General features: G+C 41.5%; 1 protein-coding gene across 1 annotated transcript in view; it reads right to left on the bottom strand.

The window, feature by feature from the left end:
- The window catches only part of LOC133516657 (RNA-binding protein FXR2), a 40,926-nt gene that overhangs the window by 6,238 nt on the left and 13,799 nt on the right, over window positions 1-20,889 (bottom strand). Inside the window, exons 9-17 of the mRNA XM_061849675.1 lie at window positions 20,027-20,164; window positions 18,538-18,809; window positions 18,042-18,392; window positions 17,558-17,896; window positions 17,174-17,524; window positions 16,802-17,031; window positions 15,486-15,576; window positions 14,687-14,849; window positions 4,079-4,166 (exon numbers count right to left, since the gene is read on the bottom strand). Of these exons, the coding sequence (XP_061705659.1) occupies window positions 4,079-4,166; window positions 14,687-14,849; window positions 15,486-15,576; window positions 16,802-17,031; window positions 17,174-17,524; window positions 17,558-17,896; window positions 18,042-18,392; window positions 18,538-18,809; window positions 20,027-20,164 (2,023 nt within the window). The remainder of the gene's footprint in view (window positions 1-4,078; window positions 4,167-14,686; window positions 14,850-15,485; window positions 15,577-16,801; window positions 17,032-17,173; window positions 17,525-17,557; window positions 17,897-18,041; window positions 18,393-18,537; window positions 18,810-20,026; window positions 20,165-20,889) is intronic.

Here is a 20,889-nt window from a genome sequence, read left to right as displayed (position 1 = left end):
CTTTATCTCATGTAAATTTTACTACCGTGGATTTTATTGCAAGCCAATACCTTACAATAAATTGGCTTTTTATTGACGTATGGTTTTGATGATATTTAGAGAATCGAATACTTCTTCTAACTGTTAAAACAGTCTCTTTTTGTTGAGATATTACATTGCATTTAAGGTCAATCAAGCTTTTGAATCCAGATTTATTCAAAAGCAAAATGCTTCACTACTAATTCACTGGTTCAGTGACCCAAAAAGGATCTTGGCCTCTGACAAACACCACTCAGCCCTATTCTGTGCCACTTCCCGCCAGATGGGCAATCCGAGGGCGAACAGGTCTATTCGGGCTTTGTCACTCCAGCAGTACCTGGGACGACCAGATAGATGTTCTCCACCCGGGTGCCCTACATATGCTCGTCTAACAGCTCGATCCCCTCCCATTTTCTCCACCTGGAGAAAGGGCACCCGGGTGGAGAACATCTATCTGGTCGTCCCAGGTACTGTTGGAATGACAAAGCCCGAATAGTCCTGTTACGGTCACCTGACCGTGCCAGTGCGAGTTTGTGTTGCTTTACTCTCGCCAATTGTATTGGGTGGCTCAACCAGCTTCTCTAGCTCCCTATTTTAAATGCAGAATGCTAAAACCTTGTTATCATATCTGCTAAACTACTTCATCTAGTTCCGCAGTTCAATATTTATCAAAGTTCTCCTCCGCTGGATTCATACAAGTCGCATTTTAATATAATAAAAGTTACTTTTATGGAGCTAATATAAGGCGATATGCATAAGATTATCCTCGATTATTAAAGAAAATTAGAGAGTAGTCGACAGTAAAGGAGTAAAATTTAATTAATCTGTTTTTATCAGGGCTGGGAACCAAATTTTTAAATCTCAAAATAGCCCAATATTTTTAATTATTTTATACTCTTACGTAGGACTGGATCATGTTTTTAGGCAACAACTTCGCATTATTAGATAGTCTCATTAAAAATTAAATAATAAACCAAAGAACGAAAAAGAACGTAATAATACCGGTATTTTGTAAAATGTATTCAAATAAAAAAACTCGACCAACAACGTCGTTTTCAATCTGACTTTCAACGTTTTTCAAATTGTTTTCTTAAAAAATGTAACGATATTTTGTGTCATAAATGGTATTCGAATTATTCGTTTTATCCGGATATCAACTTAGTAATTATCCGGATAGTCAAAGTGAACGGATATCCGGATGCAAGCCCAAGTACTACGTCTCATCTCTATCCCGCTCCGAGAAATATTATCGACCCCGAGCGACGCTAATTCCAATTTTGGGAGTCGGTCGTATCTAAAATTAGACCTCTTTTTAAGTGTACGCGGATGCGTGCCCTAAAATAATATCGTACTTCGTATTAAACTAACGAAAATTACATAACAATACTAAAAAGTACGATGGCACCCTCGACTCTAAGGTTTGTATTCGGAAAAGAACTCCTATAATTACAGGGCGGTTTCGTTAGTCTTGTCGCCCGTCGACAGAATAAATGAAGACATTAAAAAGATGAAGTCTACCACAAGTTATACCACCACCGAAACTAAAAGACTATCGCAGACTATATCTACTAGAAGCGAGACTCGACAAACAGCTGTCAACCGCTGGCAGAAAAAAGTAAATAAAACATCGCATTCAACTATCCGGAGCACTTAATGTACTAATTAAAATGTAAAAAAAAAATGGGTGCATTCAAAATATACATAAATAATACAATGCATAAATATTATTCAATTATCTTACCAGGCACTACATGGTCATAAAAGTCGCATCTACATTTTAACTAGCACATTCAGTAAATTTTCAGATTTTTTGCAACCATATTTATTGTGATTTTTTTTTTGGAATAACATTAAATTCGAAAAACAGCTATCACAAAACCACTTGACATTGATATTACTGTTTGACTATAGACCCATTCAACTCAAGCTACATATTGAATGTAAGGCTTATACCGAAAAAAAAAACTGTAAATATCAAACAGCTGTAATTTTATTTCTAAGTAAGATGAGTACGGGTTTCTTACCACAATATATTTTTATATTATATATTCCACTATAAATAATATTGGTTTTACGCTGTGTAAATGGGTATTTTCCAAATAGCAAGAAAATTTGCACCATCCTACATGGTTGATTTTGAAATGCTTAAAATTACCTCGAAGATCATGCGTTTCATAATAAACGACTAATTCAGTATGTTGCCTCTTGAACAGAGGCCTCGAAACGGCAGACCTCTAGGAACAAGTGACCCTTTCCATTTCAGCCCATCAGAAAGATAACTAATAGAATTTGCGAAAACGAAGCATGTCTATCAAATTTATAGTCAAAACTGGGGTACGTATGCGGCTAAAAAACAACGAACTACGACGAAAGTCAGCTCAGTTTTTCGTACGAAGGTTTAGACAGCTAAAGTAACCTAACATTTGCGTTATTTAATTATAGGCAAAGTCATATAAATCACTCCTACAGAAAAAAAACGATAATCATCGAAAGATAAAATAGCTTTTTATTGTGGTTATTCTAAAAAACAGTTTCTAATCAAATTTTATGAGGTTTTTTTTTTCATTTGAAGTTTACAGTTTTTTTTTTCGGTACACATTAATCGGTACATATTAATGACTAAATTTGTTGATTTAGGGGTGAATAGATAAATTGAACCTCACTGGGTATCTATTTTAGTTTAAGTACAGTTACTGTTTAACTGAGATTGTTTGAGATCACTGCGCGCACTACAAATCCAAAAAGTCGTCAAAATACAACTTAAAATACGACCTGCAGCGAGATGTTTGATGCATTTTGCATCTCAGTTAGACAGTAAAGAAGTGGATTTTTATCATAATGAACCTGTCGAATTAAGAAACTTTTACACCAGAGATGTGCAAGGTAGTAAGATGGTGAGCTAGGTTATAGGCGTCACAGCTGAAATTTCCAAAAAAATTGACATGAAAATAAGTAGGAGGGTATCATACACTGGAGGCATAATAAGGTACAACTACCTATGCAGGTTGGCATTGGCACATTTCTAGTGGAAGAGCTTTATGTTCATTATATTCCTTAACCTGCGGGTTTAACACAATGTCTAACAATTGCCTATCTATTACTATTGGTTAAGATTCAAGTCCTTTGAGTCCTCTGCTTTAAGACTCGACTCAAGTTTTTCAGACTCTAATCATAGTCGAAACTTGAGCCTTTATAGAGGCCTAAATCTTTTTTAAAGATTTGAGCCCTTTAAAGGGCTTTTCCTTTGTGTTGTTACTCGTAGATAAAACCTATAAAATTTTTGACGAAGTGTTTAAATTAAGTTGCACTTAAATAACTCAATAAAGGACTTGGAACTCTTTTAAGCGCAGAGTCGCGTAATAAGGACTCGAGGTCTTCACATTTAGACTTAAAGGACTCAAGTTCTTACCAACTCTATTATCTATAATGCCACATCTCCACTGACAAGTCAGTTGTGTTAGGCGCTTTGCTACAATCTGTATCAAATAGATAGTGACGGCCAAAGTAGCCAAATATATCGGGACACATATTTTTCTTTATATGTTAACTTAACACAGGTGTTTTAAGATGTTTTAGGACACTCTGGCCGGTATTATGTATTTGATGCTGACTGTACAGTTCGATTCACGAAGCTGACACGAATGGAATGAATGAGTGAATGGAAATATTTGTGTGTATCAGATTAACCAATAAAATTGTGACTCTGTATACTGACACGTCACTGGCCCATTATTACAGGGTTTATGTTACATTTTCAAGATAGTTAAAATTCAACTCAATGTCACTATGACATTGTTCAGATTTCAGTTCGATAAGTGAACCATAGAGCCCTGTAATATTGGGCCAGCGACGTGTTGCCGCACTAAGCATAAGAGCATTAACTCATTTTGTAATTTCATTCAATTGTATACCTTGTACTTGTACGATATGTTCGACAGTGTGTCAGTCACACAATGACAAATACAATTCGTTTCGTTCATTCCATACGTGCCAGCTTTCGTAAATCGACTTGTACACGTTCACACTCGCAGTAATGTAGTGTCATGCTTCTGTTGGGTACCTCTGTCAGCGCTGGACACGTCCTGCGAGTCCAGCACGGAGCTCTCGTCGTCCGTCTGTCGCCGCCGGTCATCGCGCCGCCGACCACTCTAAAAATGTACAGAAGAATGGTTAAAAGCGCAAAGTTCAACGCTGATAGAGCTTCAGTCAAACGATTGTAGTTGCAGATGAAATTCCGATGAATAATTTAATGAAATAAAGGGATAGGCCGTATCAGGGACGCAGGCGTAATAATCCGAAGTCCGAGGGAACAAAATCTCGGCTCGCCCGATACACCCTTCCGCTTCCTCTGGCCCAAATCCGGAAATAGTGTTCAGTGAGTTGGGGAAAAATTTACTTGAATAAGAATGAGAATAAAATCAGAAATTGTATTCTTATTCAAATCGATTTGAATAATAATACTTGTTGGACACGTTATTTCAGAATAAAATGAATGTCAATACATCATGTGATTTCATTTTAAATAAACCGATTTCAATGAGGGAGACCGGTGAAAGAATGATTATTGTTGATTTTGGATTTCATACAATGAAATTAAAAAGACAGCGTCCTACGCCTAATTATGTAGAAAAGGAGGTAACATTTTTTTTTTGTCACTGCACCCACCTTGACACATTTCAGATTTGCCCTATGGTTGACTGGTAAGATACCCGCAAAATGAATGAAAATGATTTTTCTTAGGAAGATTTCTTTGAATTGGCACCTAGCCTTTTTTAAGACATGATTTACTGAGTTGTTTGATCTTAACATATTAAACATTAAAGGTACTAATTCCTGGCGTAATAAAAATAATTGTACCTTAGCGTTTTTTTTCTTAAAAATGAGATCGATAACTTGAAAAATTATAACGCCTGCAAAAGTGTAATAGCAAGCAAAATATAAATGAGTAAAACTTGAAAACCACGAATAAAATGGCTCATATTATAATTGAATATGAAGGTACAAAAAAGGTACAAAAATTATCAATAACCACGGGAATCTAGCGTAATAAAGTACACCCGCTATTCTGACTGTCAGGATGGCGGGTGTACTGTTTTTGGTGATAACTTTAAGTACCGTGAGGTACAATTTTTTTTAAAGGAGGTACTAAATAGTACAAATTAGGTACAAAAAATATGGTATGGTTTTCATTTAATTTCATTTAGGTACACCCGCTATTCTGACTCTCACGATTTGAAGTTACCATAGTTATGAAAATATAAAGACGTCAATGGAAGTAAACCATAGATATAAGAAGTAAGGAGATTTATAACGAAGCATAATTTCAACGAGTCTCGCTGTCTCCAACTGTCCCCCACCACATCATTAAAGGCGTGGCCAGACAACCAACTCACGCGCTGTGATTGGCCAAACCGCGCGGTGTAGGAGCCTAGAGCGGCGGCACTAGAGTGAGGACAATTCGATAGAGCTATCGATATTTTACATGTTCTGAAAATGACCTTAGAGTTTTGACATATTTGTTTTAAGTAATAATTGCCATAGACTTAATTTATATTCCTTTAAATTTTTGACCTTATTTACGAGCTAAGAATTTTAAGGTGTAAGGTATATTAGTTGAGCCATAAGTTCTCTCACAAAGGTTTTTACTGATAAAATGTAATACAAAGCTTTTAATTAAAAAAAAAACATGTACCATGATGCGAAAGCTTGTTTATGCTTAACTAATCAAATTGGTTTAAATTTCAGTCATTATTTGATGTAATGTTTGTTTAAATTATTTACTTTGGGATTGTCGTTAGACGCGAGCGCTTCATTAAAAAAAAGTTTCAGTTTATTATAGCATATTTCGTCACCAATTGAAAGCAATTCCAGCATGTTATATAGTAAGTACAATGCACCATTAAATAAGCTTTTATATCATATGTACGAATAATAAGGAAACCGTAATCATAATTATCAGTAAAAATCTTTCTAATAGAACTTTTGGATCGACTAAGTATACAATATACTATTATTTTAAACATATTTATATTCTATCTGTAACTGGAAACATTTTTCTTGAAAATGATCCGAACAAATAACACTTTTCTCGCTCATAAACCAGTTAGGGCCCTCTTCCTGTAGCATCTATCCATTTTTCGTTAATACTGGGATTTTTAGGGAAACTGAAAAACATTGCAATCATGAACATATTTCTTTTTTGACTCACTGTAAACTTTCCGGTGCATGCGACACTAAACTCAAAGTACACCAATCCTCAATTACTACCAATATTATAACAAACTATTCTCATAACGAATGAAACTCAAATGAACTTGTTACTAAAATGAACCGTTCTCGATTTGCACTTTCCTCAATATGGGCCAATTCCAAATGGACTGAAGCTCATAAAAACCGATACACAGAAGGCTCTTTTCCCAAAATACTCTAAATTTCAATCACAGAACACCCGTTTCCCATAATGATTGATTCACAAAACGGTCTTTTCCCAAAATACACTAAATTCTTGATTGTCATATTTTAGGAAAGGAATCGATGTCATCATTTATTGTTTCTTGAGATTCGCTATGGCCAAGAGGAGTTCCAGCACCGAAATTATTTTTATTGAGAAGCAAAACGGGCGCCCGCTCTCCTTTATGACGGGCACAGGTATAATTTTAGTCACGAGAACAAAGATTCAATGTATATGTTTGGAGGAAATCGCCTTCCTCGAAAATTTTTGAGCAGTAGTAGTCGTTCGCATTGCTCTATATAGTTCTATAAGGCAATACTGACATCTTAGAAAAATACTATTTACAAGTACTTTCAACATAAATAGTTTTCGCTGAAAAACTCTCTTTACTAAACATAAGTGCCGCGAATTTGATACGAATTAAAGAGCCCGGTAACGTTTTTTTTTTTTTAATTTCACTCAATTTTTGGATACTATTTTGCAGCAAATTGTAATTAATATATTAGTATGTATACATATTTCATATGGAACCCTAAAAGGCAACGTACCCGTATAAAGTATGACAATCGTGAATTTGGTGTATTTTGGGAACATGACGTTTTGTGAATCAATCATTATGAAAATCGGGTGTTCTGATACTTTCCCGAATATCAAATTTAGGGTATTTTGGGAAAAGAGCCTTTTGTGTACCGGTTTTTATGACCTTCAGTCTATTTGGAATTGGCCCATATTGAGGAAAGTGCAAATCGAGAACTGTTCATCTTGGTAACAAGTTCATTTGAGTTTCATTCGTTATGAGAATAGTTTGTTATAATATTGGTAGTAATTGAGGAGTGGTGTATTTTGAGTTTAGTGTCGCATGCACCGGAAAGACTGTAAACTGTACCTCTGTAAATTCCATTCACCACCGTTTCTTTTTCAATTGTTTACTCTAAATAATTGTATATTATTATTTTCAATTGTAGTATTGTTTTTTTTTACTTGTAAACCGTATTATCCACCACAAGACAGGCTATGCCTAGTGTGGGGGTCAGCATAGATGTAAGACTGTTATTATTTTATTTCTGAAATAAAACATTTGTACATTTGTACAATTGTACTTAATTAAATCAGTTTATTTTTTGGCTTACCTTTTCGATTTTTAATCCAAATTAATAAGTATTAAATTAAACATTAGGTGCATATAAAATAATTGTAAAATTTTACTTGAAAAATAATTACTTTCGGATGAAAGTAATTATTTTTAATGTGTGTATACACTATATCCAAACATTTTTATCGATAACGCTCAAAGATCAATTATATGCACGAGCACCACTCTACTCCGCGAAGGGAGCGGTTGGCGGTCGTACCAAGAAACAATAATGTCCCTGTGAATATCGTTAGCGGTTTAATGCATTGCGCCGTTGCTAAGGACACTACAAATAGTTTTCCATGCCAAAGCGTCAATGTAGAATGCATAGACAAATTGCCACGCGTTTGTATGACAACATGGTCTGACTCGGAAAAATCATATGTCACTGGATTTATTTGTTAAAATGTGTGGTTTTATTGACTAATACGTGAAAAAAAATGTACTATGTAACTCCATGATCCTTATAGTTTTTGGATGCACTCCTATTTCGACACAAAATAGCGTTATAATTCGGCATTTCAATAAAATTGACGCGCACATTGTTCAATGATAGCTAAGTTGCTACTGTCTTACGGCGGGCCGGTATGGCCACGATGTGGCCATGTCGCGGCGACACGCGCCACGCCTCCGTCAGCCATCTAGTACTTTCTATGATCTGAGAAGTAAACATTACTGTATTCAAGAAAAAAATGCAAAATATATGATAAATACGTACACACCGTTAATAATAGTGTTAAAATTATAACTTTGCGTGTTAAAAGATATGAAGCAAATTACATAGCCCCATTATAGGCACCTACCGGCTACTTTTGGCTGTATAGAGAAGATTATTGTATTGAAAATAGTACACACATGTGAAGAAATTTATATTAACCCTTAAATGCATAATGATGTATATATGCATCGTATATTTGATGGTCCGTGGCTCAATATGCAGCTATCCAAAATCACATTTATTACTTTTATTTAATAAATGTGACGTTTACGTGTTAGATTCTGAACGCACCCATAAACTTTTGATAGTTTTTTTTTTTCTGTAGTGTCATATTTTCAATCTTTGGCGCGTAAGTTGCTACACTGGTTGCCGCGAAATTTACAAGTTCAAAATTTATTGATAAATATTAATAAGAACTGCAAGTAAAAATTATTTCTGAAAAGGATAAAAGGTAAGTGTAATGTATATTATTAACAGGTTTGATAATAATAGTATAGTTTTCCGAAAATTTGTGTTTTATATGTGATGCGTAAATACATCACCATGCAAAATCGGTTGTATTAGAATTTACTTTATTGTTTCGTTCTTTGTATAGTAATTGAAAAGTTTTAGAATAATTTTCTTATAAATTGGCATCCGTGGCCTTAAAGTAAAAAGTCCCTTTAAAGTACATATAGTATAATATTAAATTTACACTAAAAGTTTCATAGTGGAATTACAATTAGGTACCTACTTAGGAAGATAAAACTTGGGAAAAACTGCACGTTATGATAAAAAACAAAAACTAAGAGTGGAAATACCTTGTCCAAAAATTGTGCAAGAATATAACATGCATATGGGTGGTGTGGACCTAATGGATAGCTATTTAGGCCGCTATAGCGTCAGGGTCAAGAGCCGTAAATGGTACTTACGATTATTTATCACGTTTTGGACTTGGCCGTAATAAATTCCTGGATCTTAATGAAGAAGAATTGCATTGCAAAGGGTGTTCCTCAGAAACAACTACCGAATCTTGGTCAATTTCGCAATGAATTAGCTGATGTCCTTTGCAATATTGGATTAACTTACGGCATCAAAAGAGGACGTCCAAGTAATGCTTCCATCGAAGAACAATTACAAGCCAAGAAACGAAAAGGTACTAGTCATCCTCTTCCAAGCGTAGATGTAAGAAAAGATGGCGTTGATCACTGGCCTATGATTGCTACTCGTCTTAGGTGCAAAATACCTAGTTGCAACGCGGGACAACATCTTGGTCTTGCTCAAAATGTAATGTGCCTCTTTGTTTGAATCCAAGAAATAGTTTTACATATTTCCATCAATAATATTATGTAGAAAACTCCAGTGAGTCTCAAACATGTTCATTATTATTAAACGGGTCACTTTGCCAAAAGTAGCTCAACCTGTTTAGGGTTTATTTCGAAAAACTTAGTCATGAGCATTCGGCCGGATTCAGATTCGCAAAGCTACGAGTACATTGTTCCGTGAACGGGAAAGACATAGGTATATAATTATTAAATTTTCTGTTTGCCCAAAGGTTGACTGGTGGAGAATGCTATTTGGGGTGAAGTCTATCTGTTGTACGTTAAGTTATTTGTTTTGTGCTATAAAGATACGAGAACAAATGTAATAATAAATTGCAGATTATAATTTTACTGTTAAATATGTAATCTTTAGCGTTTAGACGTTAATGCATAGTGATGTATATATGCATCAAGTCTTTTTCGGAAAAAATATGTTTTTTTTAAATACTATGATTTTTTTCTTTATTTTTCTCTCAATCTATACAACATGACACATCTATTTCAATTTATTAAAAAGTTATACAAAAAATCATGCATTTAAGGGTTAAAATAGGTATATAATTTAGGGCTCATTACCGTCCGTACTACTACCGCGGCTGTCTCCTACTGCTAAATTACTTATCTAATAAATGTGGCCTTATAGAACCACATTTCTTACTTAGAGAACTTAAAAGATAGTTTTATATTTCCTGTTGCCAAATTGAAACATGAAACACGTTCATCACAACACACCAGAACTTGAACATCAGAAAAGATTCTATAGTAAAGAAAAATAAATAAATTCATAGAACATATACCTATTGATTTGAAAATTTTATGTTTTATTTTATTAAAACATCTATGAACTGAAATAGATCATTCTTTTTTTAGCCGTATGTAGGAATTCGCCCCGTGTACATATTTATTTATTGAATCAGGTTAAAATAACATTATAGGTTACGCCAAAGCGTTACGTAGATTAATAACTTAAAGTCTACGAATAAACAATAGGTCTTGGGATTATGGACAATAGGTCTTATCTTAAAGATTTCGAAACCCTTATGCACATCGTTGGTTTCAAAGCACATGCTCACTATGGGGAAACGTGCCATGGGGCGGTGCAGACTCTGCATGGAGGCGGAGGAGACGCCTTTGCACATTCTCGCAGAGTGCCCTTGCCTAATGCGCACTCGTGACTCAATCCTGGGCAGGCACATTAAGTCCGGAGGAGTTAAGGTCTCTCGAGATCAAGGGGATCCTGCAGCTGTTTGAAGTTGCAGGTTTGCATCGAGAGTTGTAGTAGGTGGCGATCACAATAGATCAGGAATGGTCGCAGTGATAATTAGGCTGTAGAGCCTTACATAGCCCCTAACATAGAAGAAGAAGAAGCGTAAATAGATTTATATATTGTATATTAATAGATAGGTAGGTACATTTATTTTTGGTGCCTTCGAGATGGTTTAGTAGTGTTGTGAATTTAAGCTTCGAGGCGTAAACTACAAGACTCGAGTCGCGACAGCTGAGTCTAGAAGCCTCGAACCTTAACATGCCCAGTTCACTGTATACACAGCTATAGACGACTACCGTCTACGCCAAAGAACCCACCTGGTGAGCGCACATCTTCACAGGCATATCGCAGCAGGGTGGACACCGGCAGAGATTTATTTACTTATTACCTATAATAGTACATTACGATACAAGTGCGAAAAATAGGAAATTCGAAACGAGTGGCGATAAATTAAAACACGACCGAAGGGAGTGTTTTAAATCGACACGAGTTGCGAATTACCTATTCGCACATGTATCGTACAACGTTTTACAGTACATATGGCCCTTTAAATGTTCGACACAGTAACGTAATATGCTACTTCTCGCACTAGTGCTATAAAGTAGCCCCATATGTACTGTAATATTATTTATAGACAATATAGACATGCATCAATTACTTTTACAGTACATATGGTGCAACTTTACCGCACTAGTGCGAAAATTAGCATATTAAGTTACTGTGTCGAACATTTAAAGGGCCATATGTACTGTAAAACGTTGTACGATACATGTGCGAATAGGTAATACGACACGACCCGATAATCCGCGTCAAATTATAATTAACTTTGTCCGCGGATTAAATGGTTTAATATATATGTAATTTATGATTACTTACATTAATAATTCATTTGTAAATGCATCACGTGAAGGGCGTGAGTAGATCCGTACTAACAAAATAAATTTACTAGGATGTTTGATTATGAAACTTAGCACAGCCCTGGCGCACGCAGGGGCGCCCGCCTGGTGGGCGCTCGGCGTACAGTACTGGTTTAATCATAACGTGAGTTTGTCAACCCGCACAGTGGGCGCTTATATATATTGCCCGGATCCTAGGGTAGCGTGCCGTTTTTCGTCTGGCTGTGAATGTGTTAAAGCCTCGAACGAATAAGCCTCAAATTAATAAGTTCGCGTTGCTGCTTACGATCACAGAAACCTCGAGTCTTTAGGCCTCAAGCTTTAAAGCCTCCTAAGCTTTGAAGGTTTAAGTCTATAAGGTTTGGAGCATTTAAGTCTTAAAAGCTTCTAACAAATTAGATCATCAATCTATGCCATATTTGATAGTTATACAGGGCGATTTTAACAGCGTAATCCTGAGGTCATTAGAATTAAAAAATATTATATAATTTTTTGTGAAATAGGGGAAAAATAAAAAATATATTTGGACTTTATCGCATTTTTGTTTGTAAAATATCAATAAGAATGGATAAGCAATACCTCTAAACGTAAAGTTAAAGATTTATTTCGACTGAAGATCAATTTTATGAGTGACATCACAGTTTTTGCGATCACTACATCCAGACATGACTACAAAGTAGCAACGTAGTTAGGTTCAAAATATTCTTTAAAAAATCGGCCAAGAGCATGTCGGGCCACGCTCAGTGTAGGGTTCCGTAGTTATTCTTCCGTCACAATAAGCTAAACTAGAGCTTAAAGTATAGTAAATTGTTAACCAAGGGATGAAACGGTACCTTTCACGCGAGTTAAACAAATAGGCAAATCTGCATAATCAATACCTAATTAAAGTAAGTCTTTTTACTATGAAGGGGAAACTTTGCGATAACTCAAAAACAGCTAAACTCGTCATGTCCACTATAGTTTTCATTTAATGTCTTTCTTAAGCTCTACTTCCACAATTTTTTTCATAATTTTTGGACCTATGGTTCACATGGACACATTTTTCTTTTCTTTCGGAGCGATTATCTCCGAATATATTCACGTTATCAAAAAAATTGTTAAAGACCTCTATTAGTTTTAAAATACCTTTTCAACGATACCCCACACTGCTAGGGTTGAAGCAAAAAAAAAATTCTTCCCCACTTTACGTGTAGGGAAGGTACCCTCAAAAAAAAATTTTTTAGATTTTATTGTACGACTTTGTCGGCTTTATTGATTTATATATCCATGCCGAATTTCAGCTTTCTAGCACTAACGACCACGGAGCAAAGCCTCGGACAGACAGACAGACAGACAGACGGACATGGCGAAACTATAAGGGTTCCTAGTTGACTACGGAACCCTAAAAAACACAATAATACTTTCTGCCAAGAACGCTCATTGTTTGAGCTCTTAACGCTCGACTCAGGTCTTCGAGGTTCGGGGGGCTTGAGCTTTCAATAGGCCCGAGTTTTTAAAGCTTAAGCTCTCTATGAGGCCCGAGTCTTAAAAACTTACTCTTAAGAGCTTGTTAAGGTTCTGAACCGTTTTTGAGCTCAAACCTTCAACGCTTAAGTTTTCAAAGCTTAAACCTTCAAGGTTTGCGAGTCTTTAAGGTTTCAAAGTCTTCAAGACTAGTCTTTTAACACTATGGTGTAGTGTATATGCAACGCCACACTGACACTCTTAGCGTAGCCTTATATTTAGCCTTATACGAGTGCTATGTTGTACTATCATTAATAAAGCCTTACTTATAGCCAAAGAGAATTTGAAATAGAGGTGGATTGTCAAAGAAAAAATTGTAGCAATTTTTCGACGGTTTTAATCATGCTAAACCGTTTTTGTTTTTTGTGTATTGAGAAACAAACAGTCTTAAAATAAACATATGAGCATCTTAGCTACACATTGATTTCGTTGTAGACCTATAATTTCCTAATTTTAAATTTCGATGTACAATTGAAAAAATAATAATTGTGTAAACTTATAGTGTACATAACAAAAGCGTAAATGTATATATATATATATATATATATAGATAACTGAGAAAATACTTAAATAACAGGTACCTACTATCATTTTTCATTGTACTGGTTACATGCGCGCCCAATATATGAATGCTGTGTGTAACGGAGGATATAAAGAAGTTTATAAGTGAGAGGTCTTCGAAAAGGTTTTGCTACGCGAAGAACGAAACCCAGTTGTTTATATTATTATTATGAGCCCATACTGTCCCACTGCTGGGCAAAGGCCTCCCTCTTATTCTTCCACGTGTCCCTATCCTCGGAAGTCTCCCACCAGTCTCTGTCGAAGGCATCAAGTTCGTCCCGCCATCCCCGACGAGGTCTACCGTGACGCCTTACAACCTGTGGGACCCAACAGGTGGCTGTTTTGGCCCACAGGTCATCCGGCATACGGCAGACGTGCCCTGCCCAGTCCCATTTGAGCTTAGCGGCAGTTTCAGCTACATCATTTATTCCAGTTTTGGAGCGTAGTATTGTATTTTTAATGCGATCGGTTGTTTATATGCCTTGTTTAAAATATGATCTATATGAGGGTTAAACGTTAGTTTTGCATTCATAACACCCCTAGGCCATACAACCGGTAACTGAATGCAATGGGATCCCTTTTCCGCGTGAAAGTAATAACTGAACATTTATCACTATTATGTGGTTCCAGAGAGTCAATGTCCAGAGGTGGCAAAGTGGACGGAAGTTTTAAGAACGCCATTTGACTTTGATCCTTATCCTTTCACTGATATGTGTTAAATATCAATAAGTGTACGGAGCCCGTTCCACTCGCAGTGGAAGCAGTAGAGTCGGTCATTACGTCAGTGTCGAGTGGGCGCTAGTCCGCACTGGCGTGGATATACATAAGGGTGTGCTCACGTTGGCGTTGGGCGCGCGCGGCGGGTGCGCGCGGCCGTTCTCGAGCGGCGCGCGGCGCTCGTCGCGCTCGGGCCGCTCGGGGCGCTCGGGGCGCTCGCCGCGCTCGACCCGCTCGCCTCGCTCCCCCCGGTCCCCGCGCCGGGCGTCGCCGCGCTCGCTCGATCTGCAGAACAACATAGTACCATAACTATTACTAATGTTTCGATAGCCTCCTCCCTACGTATACGTCATGTCATGTGACTGATGTGATAGACTAAATTAAGAGTCAAAGATGCACTTAAATTTTCGGATGTTGTTCCTTTTAATCTTTTAATAGAAATAGATGCAAAATACGTTATTAGGGGGGTCCACACAGAGCGAACGCGCGAGGCAATTTCCTTGCGAACAAACCGGCCAGTGTAGACGTGCCTCGGAATTGCCTCGCGCGTATGCTCGCTCTGTGTGGACCTGCCTATTAACACAAGTTACTAACGCAAAATAAACATTACATATTACCATCCTTTGTGCGGATATGTTACGAGAATTCAATGGGTTGTAACGTCATCATCTTCGTAACTTTACAAATAAGTCAATTTTAAAAATATGTACATTCCGCAAAACTATTATAACTAGCTTAGCACCCCTACATACAAATATATATGCATGCAGAGGTTGAGGTTATAGAATATTCAATTCAAGCAAAAGCAGATGGAATTTTCATTCATATTTTTTGGAACCAAATAGGCTTTCCGCTTTTAAGTATGCCAAAAATTTCCGTAACACGAGTAATTTTAGAGACAGCCAATAACTCTGTATTTACCGGTTGGAACGCGCACCGCGGCCGCCGCGGCCGCCCCGGTAGCTGCCCTCGCCCCGCTCGTCGCCCAGCTCGGGCGTCATGCGGCGACCACCTGAAATTCAATATTTAGTACGTATTCATTAAATACAGTCAATGTCGCCTTGCAAAGGCGGTGGAGAATATGTTTCTAAGTACAGTGGTAAACTTTGGGGTGGTGTGGATAATTCTAGGAGGAATTTACTTAGTAAGAATTAGTTTTTTTTTATCTACACATATCGTAAACCCTATATAATGTGTTCAAAAACCGCAAATTACGGCCAGCCTAAGGTACTGCCCACGTAGCCAATGTGCCTATAGTTCACGCTCCGTGGCGAAACAAAAGTGTCACAGTCACACTAATATGGAAGTGTGATAGATAGAGAGATGACTACGGTACGCTACGGAGCGTTAACTATTGTAACGTTGGCTACGCGGCCTGTGTTGTTAGAACTACGGAAGGTGGAGATAAGGAATGGAATCTCCACATACCAAAAAGTGTCATCAAAAAACCTTAAATAGGTGGCGCTACAATTCCTAGAATACTTGAAAAAAAAAAACAAATCATAGACAACGCACTTCACTCCGTCAATAACGCATAGGTTCTTAGCTACTATAGCGCTACTCTGGAGAGATTTGAAACTATTATTTATAGCTGACCACTAGACACTTTTGCATAAGGTCTGCCTTTGGAGATTGCGTTCCTTAACTCTACCTTCCATAGTTAGAACAAATCACGATTGACAAAATATTATTATGGCGTCATAATAACATCGAATTGGATTTTAAAATTACATTCAAATTTCGAGCATCTTTGGAAACAAATTTGATTTGTAAGTCGCGATGACGTTTTATACGAAACGAAATGTCAAAATAATTGCGACAAATGTCGCATGGTACTTGATATCGAACGATATGGCATTTGGAGCCCGAATAGTCTGAATTTAAATAAATCACCTGCCTGGCATCTGGATTGATTAGCTGGCGTTCGTGTCGTTCATGCTCATGATGCGCAGATTTGTCAAATTTAACCTTTAATAATACGACGATTTAATAAGGCACACGTCTTCGTGAATGACACGATCTATAAATGTAAAGACTTGAATGAATGCACCACCGTTGCCCGCACCCCCAGCCGCGTACCTTTAGTCGGCGGTCTCTGGACGACGACGGCCAGGTGAGCCAGTACGAACAGTTGCCTTCGGTGGTGTGTACTCACCCGGCGGGTAGCGCTGCGGCGGCGGGTACGACGTGGACGTGCCGCCGACCACCGAGCGCAGCTGCTGGTGGTGTGTACTCACCCGGCGGGTAGCGCTGCGGCGGCGGGCGGCGGCGCGCGCGCGCGGCGGGGTGTCCGCGCGGCGGCGGGTACGACGTGGACGTGCCGCCGACCACCGAGCGCAGCTGCTGGTGGTGTGTACTCACCCGGCGGGTAGCGCTGCGGCGGCGGGCGGCGGCGCGCGCGCGCGGCGGGGTGTCCGCGCGGCGGCGGGTACGACGTGGACGTGCCGCCGACCACCGAGCGCCGCTGCTGGTGGTGTGTACTCACCCGGCGGGTAGCGCTGCGGCGGCGGGCGGCGGCGCGCGCGCGCGGCGGGGTGTCCGCGCGGCGGCGGGTACGACGTGGACGTGCCGCCGACCACCGAGCGCAGCTGCTGGTGGTGTGTACTCACCCGGCGGGTAGCGCTGCGGCGGCGGGCGGCGGCGCGCGCGCGCGGCGGGGTGTCCGCGCGGCGGCGGGTACGACGTGGACGTGCCGCCGACCACCGAGCGCAGCTGCTGGTGGTGTGTACTCACCCGGCGGGTAGCGCGGCGGCGGCGGGCGGCGGCGCGCGCGCGCGGCGGGGTGTCCGCGCGGCGGCGGGTACGACGTGGACGTGCCGCCGACCACCGAGCGCAGCTGCTGGTGGTGTGTACTCACCCGGCGGGTAGCGCTGCGGCGGCGGGCGGCGGCGCGCGCGCGCGGCGGGGTGTCCGCGCGGCGGCGGGTACGACGTGGACGTGCCGCCGACCACCGAGCGCAGCTGCTGGTGGTGTGTACTCACCCGGCGGGTAGCGCTGCGGCGGCGGGCGGCGGCGCGCGCGCGCGGCGGGGTGTCCGCGCGGCGGCGGGTACGACGTGGACGTGCCGCCGACCACCGAGCGCAGCTGCTGGTGGTGTGTACTCACCCGGCGGGTAGCGCTGCGGCGGCGGGCGGCGGCGCGCGCGCGCGGCGGGGTGTCCGCGCGGCGGCGGGTACGACGTGGACGTGCCGCCGACCACCGAGCGCAGCTGCTGGTGGTGTGTACTCACCCGGCGGGTAGCGCTGCGGCGGCGGGCGGCGGCGCGCGCGCGCGGCGGGGTGTCCGCGCGGCGGCGGGTACGACGTGGACGTGCCGCCGACCACCGAGCGCAGCTGCTGGTGGTGTGTACTCACCCGGCGGGTAGCGCTGCGGCGGCGGGCGGCGGCGCGCGCGCGCGGCGGGGTGTCCGCGCGGCGGCGGGTACGACGTGGACGTGCCGCCGACCACCGAGCGCAGCTGCTGGTGGTGTGTACTCACCCGGCGGGTAGCGCTGCGGCGGCGGGCGGCGGCGCGCGCGCGCGGCGGGGTGTCCGCGCGGCGGCGGGTACGACGTGGACGTGCCGCCGACCACCGAGCGCAGCTGCTGGTGGTGTGTACTCACCCGGCGGGTAGCGCTGCGGCGGCGGGCGGCGGCGCGCGCGCGCGGCGGGGTGTCCGCGCGGCGGCGGGTACGACGTGGACGTGCCGCCGACCACCGAGCGCAGCTGCTGGTGGTGTGTACTCACCCGGCGGGTAGCGCTGCGGCGGCGGGCGGCGGCGCGCGCGCGCGGCGGGGTGTCCGCGCGGCGGCGGGTACGACGTGGACGTGCCGCCGACCACCGAGCGCAGCTGCTGGTGGTGTGTACTCACCCGGCGGGTAGCGCTGCGGCGGCGGGCGGCGGCGCGCGCGCGCGGCGGGGTGTCCGCGCGGCGGCGGGTACGACGTGGACGTGCCGCCGACCACCGAGCGCAGCTGCTGGTGGTGTGTACTCACCCGGCGGGTAGCGCTGCGGCGGCGGGCGGCGGCGCGCGCGCGCGGCGGGGTGTCCGCGCGGCGGCGGGTACGACGTGGACGTGCCGCCGACCACCGAGCGCAGCTGCTGGTGGTGTGTACTCACCCGGCGGGTAGCGCTGCGGCGGCGGGCGGCGGCGCGCGCGCGCGGCGGGGTGTCCGCGCGGCGGCGGGTACGACGTGGACGTGCCGCCGATCACCGAGCGCAGCTGCTGGTCGATCTCGTGTTTCTCGGCACGCAACTGTTCCACCTCCTGCGAACGACACTCATTTTATACGGCATTGGCGTTGACGTTCCGCAACTACTAACTCCCAATAACGAATCGGTGAAACGAGATGATTAATTATGATCAGGGGTCGTACAAAAAGTGCGGATGACGTCAAACCACTTATAGGATGATTTCAAATATGTAGTATTTTTGATTTTCATAAACAATTATCACTTATCATTTATCAACCTCTTTATTAAACGATATCGCCACTGGAAATGAGTAAGTACGTTTTTGACTGACACATTGTCAATCAGATGAACAATAAATTGACTTCGTTAATGTTTAGCTATTGTATCTTCACGATTATATTTAGCTAAAATTTTTATTTACTAATTTATAAGAAAACGCTCTAAAATGTCATCTTTACTCGAATATTATGGCAATCCCACAGACTTATTCTAACTAATTTCAAATAATAAAATTATACCTTATGGCAGGGGTTCCCAATCTTTTTCAACATGCGGCGCAGTTACAAGTTTAGTATTTTGCAACGGCGCCCTTGTAAATTTAAAATCACGGTCGAAAAAGAGTGACACGACGCTATATTATTTACCAATGCGAGCGCTCAAATAGGTACCCGCGAATATTTGTGGTTTCGGATAATGATAGAACTCACGGCGCCCCTCTTTACTTTCTACGGCGCACCAGGGCGCCGCGGCGCACACTTTGGGAACCCCTGCCTTATGGTAACAAGTTTCGTGAAATTTATTTTATTCACTACATCACCCTACCACCTGTATTATTAATTCCATGGATTTACGATTATTTTGTTACTTCATTAATAGGTACAACTTTGTTACTACATATGTCACACGGAAGTTTAAATACAAACTCAAACATCATCCTGTGTGCAAGATTACGTCATTTTTACGTCATCCGCACTTTTTGTCCGACCCCTGATTATGATTTATTTTTATTATTACTAGATTATAATTAATTATCATCAAACAAACAAAAATTCTGGCTAGTATTTTATGGAAACGCTATACCCAAAAAAATTCTAGTGATATCTTTTGTACTCATTATGTTATTTTACTTATTAACTTAGACTCGCTTTGCTTATTCAATAGCAGGTTAGTCGATGTTCTTGATGGAAAAAGTTCTAAATATAAATCAAAAATTCCGAATGTAGCGTGGGACATGATTTTTAGTAATAGTAGTTTAGTTTACAGTTGCGACGCTATGATTGTAGAATGTACCTTAAGGTGCGCGACGTGGTACTCGACGAGCACCTGCGCGTTGGCGATGTTCTCGCGCGTGCCCACGAACACGAACGGCACCACGCCCTCCTCGCGCGGCCCCACCGGCGCCGGCTCGTTGTCGCCCTCCACCTTCACCTACACACCAAAACAAATATCACATAAAGACTCACTGTGCTTGCAATCCCCGGGAAAATCGTCAAAGGGTGCGGCCACTGATATCGCGATTCGGCGAATATTCGTGCCGACGTCTCTTTCATTTCCCTTAGATAGCGAGAGATACCATCACGAATATTCGCTGAACCTGGACCCAGCATAAGGCGAAGGCTAGACACACAATAAATACTGTGCTCCATCAGTATGGTACATACAAAAGGATCGCACAATCTCGCATTCTAATCACGCAAAAAGGCTACACGTGCAATATGTATCACGTCAGTACAGTACGGTAACGTGTTTCGTAAAGTCCTGTCGTGTGTGTAGATATGAAGGCAATAACAAAAGCTTGTCTGACTATTATTTAGCCATTTGATTTAAGAAGAAGAATGAAAAAAAAGCAGTGGACCGCTGATATTAAATAGCATAATGACGTGGAAGATAACGGAAACTATTTTTCTACTCGTCGACTGTAATGGTTGAATTAAGATTTCGTATACCAAACTATAATTGCGTACTTTTCATGTATGGGTTCCCAACTCAACTATAGCATACATTTACAGTACATATGGTGCTACTTTACCGCAGTAGTGCGAAAATTAGCATATTACGTTACTGTGACGAACATTTAAAGGCCCATATGTACTGTAAAACGTTGTACGATACATGTGCGAATAGGTAATTCGCAACTCGTATCGATTTAAAAC

Source organism: Cydia pomonella, chromosome 3 (assembly GCF_033807575.1).
Source record: "Cydia pomonella isolate Wapato2018A chromosome 3, ilCydPomo1, whole genome shotgun sequence".
In the NCBI taxonomy this organism is placed as follows: domain Eukaryota; kingdom Metazoa; phylum Arthropoda; class Insecta; order Lepidoptera; family Tortricidae; genus Cydia; species Cydia pomonella.
Note: the sequence above shows the minus strand (reverse complement) of the source record. Positions and strands in the feature narration are given on the sequence as shown.